The sequence below is a fragment of the Oncorhynchus clarkii genome, chromosome 17 (genome assembly GCF_045791955.1).
Source record: "Oncorhynchus clarkii lewisi isolate Uvic-CL-2024 chromosome 17, UVic_Ocla_1.0, whole genome shotgun sequence".
In the NCBI taxonomy this organism is placed as follows: Eukaryota; Metazoa; Chordata; class Actinopteri; order Salmoniformes; family Salmonidae; genus Oncorhynchus; species Oncorhynchus clarkii.
In genome coordinates, this window is record NC_092163.1 from 5,872,944 (window position 1) to 5,881,534 (window position 8,591).

The 8,591-nt window shown below is 39.9% G+C and overlaps 1 protein-coding gene across 1 annotated transcript; it reads left to right on the forward strand.

The window, feature by feature from the left end:
* The first annotated feature begins 7,199 nt into the window (after positions 1-7,199).
* LOC139370353 (zinc finger protein 135-like) lies at positions 7,200-8,348 on the forward strand. Its single transcript, XM_071109777.1, has 2 exons — positions 7,200-7,668; positions 7,843-8,348. Exons 1-2 carry the CDS (start codon positions 7,200-7,202, stop codon positions 8,346-8,348), a joined length of 975 nt encoding a protein of 324 aa, XP_070965878.1.
* Positions 8,349-8,591: the final 243 nt, after the last annotated feature.

The window sequence follows — 8,591 nt, forward strand, 5'->3', positions numbered from 1 at the left end:
AAAAGCTCAGACTGTGGGAAAACATATTACTCATAACAATCACTTAAACGTCATATGAGAATCCACACAGGAGAGAGAAATTACTTCTCTTAGCGTGTATATTGATATTTCACATCACATTGGCTTAACATTTATCAGAGAACATACACAGTGCTCCCGTTGTCTTATATTGTTGACTGACAATGTGTTTACCTGTCTTTACCATATGAAATTAAATGGTACAGGGTATACTCAAACATATATTTGACCTACAAAACTAAGGAGATGATACCATCGCTCTGTACCATCACTCATTCATATATCTTTATGTACATATCCTTTATCCCCTTACACTTGTGTCTATAATTAAGGTAGTAGTTTTGGAATTGTTAGCTAGATTACTTGTTGGTTATTACTGCATTGTCGGAACTAGAAGCACAAGCATTTCGCTACACTCGCATTAACATCTGCTAACCATGTGTATGTGACAAATAAAATTGATCAACCAGATTGATTCACAGTCAGTGTTGTTGAGCAGAGAATCAACCAGAGAATCAACCAGAGAATCAACCAGATTGATTCACAGTCAGTGTTGTTGAGCAGAGAATCAACCAGAGAATCAACCAGATAATCAACCAGAGAATCAACCAGATTGATTCACAGTCAGTGTTGTTGAGCAGAGAATCAACCAGAGAATCAACCAGGTTGTTGAAGTTATTCAGGTACATAATACATTTGATTTGTTTAATTCTGTTTTATTCAATTAGAATAATTTACTCTGAATGAGAACGATCACATCTGTGAGCTTTATGCATTATAACATCGACATTGACTCTGTACTGGTACCTCCTGTATATAGCCTCCACATTGACTCTGTACTGGTACCCCCTGTATATAGCCTCCACATTGACTCTGTACTGGTACCTCCTGTATATAGCCTCCACATTGACTCTGTACTGGTACCTCCTGTATATAGCCTCCACATTGACTCTGTACTGGTACCTCCTGTATATAGCCTCCACATTGTCTCTGTACTGGTACCCCCTGTATATAGCCTCCACATTGACTCTGTACTAGTACCCCCTACTCTGAATGAGAACGATCACATCTGTGAGCTTTATGCATTATAACATCGACATTGACTCTGTACTGGTACCTCCTGTATATAGCCTCCACATTGACTCTGTACTAGTACCCCCTGTATATAGCCTCCACATTGACTCTGTACTGGTACCCCCTGTATATAGCCTCCACATTGACTCTGTACTGGTACCTCCTGTATATAGCCTCGTTGTCAGGAAGATAGACTGGTGGATATGGATGTTATGAATATCATAACACTGAAAAAGGATTCTGCCAATGAAAAGAGAGAAAGCAGTAGACCATATAAAACCTTGATTAAAGTCAGCTTTAGAGAGAACGTTTCAAGATGATCCAATGTAAGGTGCTTGTTTTACAAAAACGTTTTCTCAAAACATTATGGATGTTACATTGCCTGTCCCAGTCAACCCCCCTATCTTTACTAGACTGTAGAACAGGCAAACTAAACTCAAGACACTGTTAATTAATTAACTAATACTGGAGGAAAGCTGTGATCAGGCTGCCTACTCAAGAGAAAGCTTCGAACTGTAACCAGTGCCTGCAACCTGGTTCAGGTTATCAATCAACCTACCAGGGTAGTGACAAACAGTAGAGGAATGAAATCATCAACATGGTTTGATCATATCTTTACTAATGCTGCAGAAATGGGTTTTAAAGCAGTATCCAGATCCACCAGATGTAGTGATAACAATATAGGAGCCATGTCTAGGAAAACCACCGTTCCAAAGGCTGGGACTAATATTGTGTATAAGAGGTCATACATTTTTTTGTAGTGATTCCTATGTTGTTGATGTAAATAATATTTGTTGGTCCGTGGTGTGTAATGATGGGCAACCAGACACTGCCCTTGACACATTTGAAACTGCTTATCCCAGTTACTAATAAGCAGCGCCCATTAAGAAAATGACTGCAAAAACGGTTGAATCCACATGAATTGATGAGGAATTAAAAAATGGTATAATGAAGAGGGAGGCAAAAGAGATGGCATATAGGTCTGGCTGAATAACTGATTGGCAAACCTATTGCAAATTGAGACATCATTTGACTAAACTGAATAAAAAGAAGAAAGTACACAATGAAACAAAGATAAATTACATGAAGAATGATAGTAAAAATCTTTGGAGCATCTTCAATGAAATTTTGCGCAAATAAAATCAACAATGACAAGTCACTGGTGTCTGACAATGTGGATGGAAAATTGAGGATAATAGCGGCCGATATTGCCATTCCTATTTGCCTTGTCTTTAATTTAAGTCTACTAGAAAGTGTGTACCCTCAGGCCTGGAGGGAAGCTAAAGTCATTCCACTACCCAAGAATAGTAAAGCTGCCTTTACTGGCTTAAATAGCCGACCAATCAGCCTGTTACCAACCCTAAAAAATGGTATTTGACCAGATACACTGCTATTTTACATTAAACAAATATAGACTTTTAGCTTATAGGGAAGTTCATTCAACAAGCACAGCACTTACAAATGACTGACTGGCTGAGAGAAATTGATGATAAAAATGGCTTTACACCCCCTGCTATATTGTGGATAAAGAGTTTTTCTTTGAAAATGTAACCTTTATTTAACTAGGCAAGTCAGTTAAGAACAAATTATTTTTTTCAATGATGGCCTAGGACTGCCTTGTTCAGGGGCAGAACGACAGAGTTTTACCTTGTCAACTCGGGGATTCGATCCAGCAATCTTTCGGTTACTGGCCTACCGCTCTAACCACTAGGCTACCTGCCGCCCCAGAGCTACCTGTCTAACGGAACACAAAGAGTGTTCTTTAATGGAAGCCTGTACAACAAAATCAAGGTAGAATCAGGAATTCCCCAGGGCAGCTGTTTTGCACTCACTTTTTTCAATCTTTACCAACAACATGCCAGTGACATTTGAGTAAAGCCCGTGTGTCTATGTATGCGGATGACTCAACACTATACACGTCAGCTACTACAGCGACTGAAATGACTGCAACACTTAACATAGAGCTGCAGTTAGTTTCAGAATGGGTGGCAAGGAATACATATTTCTGATTACCTTAAGTTACATGGCCTACTACGCTAATTCTGTAGCGGTATTGTTAGAGGGGGGTAAATATGAAGATTTTGTTGGTGCGCCAGGCAGGTATTAACCCTAGTTATTAAAGTTAGTTATTACCTATTATAACATTATTATTATTATTATTATTAAATATTATTAAAACTGAAAGGATGAGAGTAGAATAGATAGAGTAGCGCTTCCAGACACATTCTAAACATGATGGAGACGTAAAGGAGGACTGTAACAGCTAATGATGAAACATTATGGAGTCTTAAAGGAGGACTGTAGCATCTAATGATGAAACATTATGGAGTCTTAAAGGAGGACTGTAGCATCTAATGATGAAACATTATGGAGTCTTAGAGGACTGTAGCATCTAATGATGAAACATTATGGAGTCTTAAAGGAGGCCTGTAGCATCTAATGATGAAACATTATGGAGTCTTAAAGGAGGACTGTAGCATCTAATGATGAAACATTATGGAGTCTTAAAGGAGGACTGTAGCATCTATTGATGAAACATTATGGAGTCTTAAAGGAGGACTGTAGCATCTAATGATGAAACATTATGGAGTCTTAAAGGAGGACTGTAGCATCTAATGATGAAACATTATGGAGTCTTAAAGGAGGACTGTAGCATCTAATGATGAAACATTATGGAGTCTGAAAGGAGGACTGTAGCATCTAATGATGAAACATTATGGAGTCTTAAAGGAGGACTGTAGCATCTAATGATGAAACATTATGGAGTCTTAAAGGAGGACTGTAGCATCTAATGATGAAACATTATGGAGTCTTAAAGGTGCCCCCTAGTTTCAAGAGTTAATGTGCCATAACCGGTTTTAATGTGTTTGAGCCAATCAGTTGTGTTGTGACAAGGTAGGGGGGTATACAGAAGATAGCCCTATTGGGTTAAAGACGAAGTCCATATTATGTCAAGAACAGCTCAAATATGCAAAGAGAAGCAACTGTCCATCATTACTTTAACCTTTCTGATCTCCCCATCCCGGATCCGGGATCGTGAATACAGACTCAAGCTCATTACCATAACGCAACGTTAACTATTCATGAAAATCGCAAATGAAATGAAATAAATATGCTAGCTCTCAAGCTTAGCCTTTTGTTAACAACACTGTCATCTCAGATTTTCAAAATATGCTTCTCAACCATTGCAAAACAAGCATTTGTGTAACAGTACTGATGGCTAACGTAGCATTTAGCGTAGCATTTAGCATTAGCATTCAGCTGGCAACATTTACACAAAAAAACAGAAAAGCATTCAAATAAAATCATTTACCTTTGAAGAACTTCAGATGTTTTCAATGAGGAGACTCTCAGATAGCAAATGTTCAGTTTTTCCTGAAAGATTATTTGTTTAGGACAAATCGCTCCGTTTTCTGCGTCACGTTTAGCTACGAAAAAACCCCTGTATCCAGGATTGTGTAAATCTATCAGCAAGCTCATTAGCATAACACAACATTAACTATTCATGAAAATGGCTAATGAAATGAATCTATTTGCTCTCAAGCTTAGCCTTTTGTTAACAACACTGTCATCTCAGATTTTCAAAATATGCTTTTGAACCATAGCTAAACAAGCATTTGTGTAAGAGTATTGATAGCCTAGCATTGCATTAAGCCTGGCATTCAGCACGCAACATTTTCCACAAAAAAACATAAAAGCATTCAAATAAAATAATTTACCTTTGAAGAACTTCAGATGTTTCCAATGAGGAGACTCTGTTAGATAGCAAATGTTCCGTTTTTACAAAAAATATTATTTGTGTCGACTAATCACTCCGTTTTGTTCATCACGTTTGGGTAAGAAAAAAGAAAAAAGAAAAAAAAGTCATTTAAACGCTTTTTTTCCAAATTAACTCCATAATATCGACAGAAACATGGCAAACGATGTTTAGAATCAATCCTCAAGGTGTTTTTCACATATCTATCGACAATAAAATCCATCGTGGCAGTTTACTTTCAATTCTGAAGAAATGGAACGCGCATGGACTTACTGATTACGCACACAGGACACCGGGCGGGACACCAGGTAAATGTAGTTTCTTATGGTCAATCTTCCAATGATATGCCTACAAACACGTCACAATGCTGCAGACACCTCGGGGAATATACAGAAAGCGCAGGCTCATTCCTGGCGCATTTACAGCCATATAAGGAGACATTGGAACACAGCGCCTTCAGAATCCGGGGCATTTCCTGTATGAAACATCATCTTGGTTTCGCCTGTTGCATTAGTTCTGGGGCACGCACAGATAATATCTTTGCAGTTTTGGAGACGTCAGAGTTGTGTCTTTCCAAGGCTGTCAATTCCATGCATAGTCGAGCATCTTTTCGTGACAAAATATTGCGCTTAAAACGGGCACGTCTTTTTATCCAATAATGACACAGCGCCCCTATAGGTTCAAGAGGTTAAGGACCACCACAATAATGGAAGACCCAGAGTTACTTCTGGTGCATAAGTTCATTAGAGTTACCAGACTTAGAAATTGCAGCCCAAATAAATGCTTCACAAAGTTCAAGCAAGGGACACATCTCAACATCATCGGTTCAGAGGAGACTGCGTGAATCAGGCCTTCATGGTCGAATTTCTGCAAGGAAACCACTACTAAAGGACACCAATAAGAAGAAGAGACTTGCTTGGGCCAAGAAACATGAGCAATGGACATTAGACCGGTGGATATCTGTCCTTGGGTCTGATGAGTCCAAATGTGAGATTTTTGGTTCCGAGCGTCATGTCTTTGTGAGACGAGGAGTAGATGAACAGATTATCTCTGCATGTGTGGTTCCCACCGTGAAGCATGGAGGAGGAGACGTGATGGTGTGCAGGTGCTTTGCTATTGACAATGTCAGTGATTTATTTATTCAAGTCACACTTAACCAGCATGACTACCACAGCATTCTGCAGCCATCCCATCTGGTTTGGGCTTAGTCCCACTGTCAATTGTGTTTCAACAGGACAATGACCCAACACACCTCCAGGCTGTGTAAGAGCTATTTGACCAAGATGGAGTGCTGCATCAGATGACCTGGCCTCGACCTCACCCAAATCGAGATGGTTTGGGATTAGTTGGATCGCAGAGTGAAGGAAAAGCAGCCTACAAGTTCTCAGCATATATGGAACTCCTACAAGACTGTTGGAAAAGGATTCCAGGTGAAGCTGGTTGAGAGAAAGCAAGGGTGGCAACTTTTGAAGAATAAAATATATATTTTGATTTAACACTTGTGGTTACTACATGATTCCATGTGTTTTTTAATCATTTTGATGTCTTTATTATTCTACAATGTAGAAAATAGTAAAAATTAAGAAAAACCCTTGAATGAGTAGGTGAGTCCAACCTTTTGACTGGTACTGTACATTCAATTCCGTAACAGCTCCAGTGGACATTCCTGCAGTCAGCATGCCAATTGCCCGCTCCCTCAGAGATCTGTGGCATTGTTGTGTGACCAAACTGCACATTTTCGAGTAGCCTTTTATTACCCCCAGCACAGGGTGCACCTGTGTAACAATCACGCTGTTCAATCAGCTTCTTGATATGCCACACCTGTTAGGTGGATGGATTATCTTGGCAAAGAATAAATGTTGACTAACAGGGATGTAAAAAATTCTGCAATCTTTTTTTTCATCTCATGAAACATCCAACACTTTACATGTTGCGTTTATATTTTTGTTTATTGTAGTTACTATCAGTTTTAGGAACATTTACCCAAATACTTCACCTTATTTTTTACTTTACCCAAAATATGACATCAGCGATAATCAAAATGTTGAAAATCTGTGAATGTCTAAATAAGAAATTGGTCCAATTAAACAGCAATGTGTCGAACCCTTTCAACAACGGGGAGATGTTACTGATGTGCTTTGTATCTGCGACGTAAAAACAAGTTTGACTTCCACACAAAATTACTTCTTTAGTTATTTTATGTTTAAGGAAGTGTGTAGGTCACATTATGTATCATACAGCTATGAATGTTATATATTTAGAACCACCTGTTCAATTTGAATCCAGCGACGTCTCTGTCTTCAGTGTCCTAGAACTGTCTAGGTTTTTGTGTTCTGACTTGTAAAACAGGATGAATAAAATAAGTAATGTAAAAATAACACTGTATTTGGCAGGAGAAAGACCAGACTCAGAGGAACCAGAGCCAGGGACGTCCAAACCAGCAAGACGACACCAGTGCTCCCACTGTGGAAAGAGTTTTAACCATAAAGCACACCTGAAACAACACGAGATAATACACACAGGGGAGAAACCTTACCACTGCTCCCAGTGCGGGAAGAGTTTCGTCCGTTTGGGGGAGCTGAAACAACATGAGAGAATACACACAAGAGAGAAGCCTTACCGCTGCTCCCAGTGTGGAAAGAGTTTCAACCATTCAGGGACGCTGAAACAGCATGAGAGAATACACACAGGAAAGAAGCCTTACCACTGCTCCCATTGCGGGAAGAGTTTCAACCGGAAAACATACCTGAACCAACACGAGAGAATACACACAGGAGAGAAGCCTTACCACTGCTCCCAATGTGGAAGTTGTTTCGTCTGTCCAGGGGATCTGAAACAATATGAGAGAATACACACAGGAGAGAAGCCTTACCACTGCTCCCAGTGTGGAAAGAGTTTCAACCGGAAAACATACCTGAACCAACACGAGAGAATACACACAGGAGAGAAGCCTTACCACTGCTCCCAATGTGGAAGTTGTTTCGTCTGTCCAGGGGATCTGAAACAACATGAGAGAATACACACAGGAGAGAAGCCTTACCACTGCTCCCAGTGTGGAAAGAGTTTCAACCGGAAAGCATGCCTGAACCAACACGAGAGAATACACACAGGAGAGAAGCCTTACCACTGCTCCCACTGTGGAAAGTGTTTCGTCTGTTCAGGGGAGCTAAAAAAACATGAGAGAATACACACAGGAGAGAAGCCTTACCACTGCTCCCAGTGTGGAAAGAGTTTTAACAATTTAGGGAACCTGAAACGACATGAGAGAATACACATAGGAGAGAAGCCTTATCACTGCTCCCAGTGTGGAAAGAGTTTTAACAATTTAGGGTACCTGAAACATCATCAGAGAATACACACAGGTGAGAAGCCTTACCACTGCTCCCAGTGTGGAAAGTGTTTCAACCGGTCAGGGGGGCTGAAACGACACGAGAGAATACACACAGGGGAGAAGCCTTTCCACTCCTCCCAGGGTGCAAAGCTTTTGCCCAACACATGAGACTGCACACAGAGGAGAATGCTTAGAAAAGGCCAGACTGTGAGAAAACATATTACTCATAACAGTCACTTAAACGTCTTTAGAGAATCCACACAGGAGAGAGAATGACTTCTCTTAGCGTGTATATTGATATTTCACATCACATTGACTTAAAATTCATCAGAGAACACACACAGTGCTCCCGTTGTCTTATATTGTACACTGACAATGTGTTTACCTGTTTTTACCATATTAAATTGTTTC

Excerpts from the sequence above, each read along its gene's own strand:
- LOC139370353 (XM_071109777.1), top strand. The coding sequence starts at position 7,200 with ATGAATAAAATAAGTAATGTAAAAATAACACTGTATTTGGCAGGAGAA. Across the intron at positions 7,669-7,842 it reads ATGTGGAAGTTGTTTCGTCT|GGGATCTGAAACAACATGAG; the intron begins GTCCAGGGGATC and ends TCGTCTGTCCAG.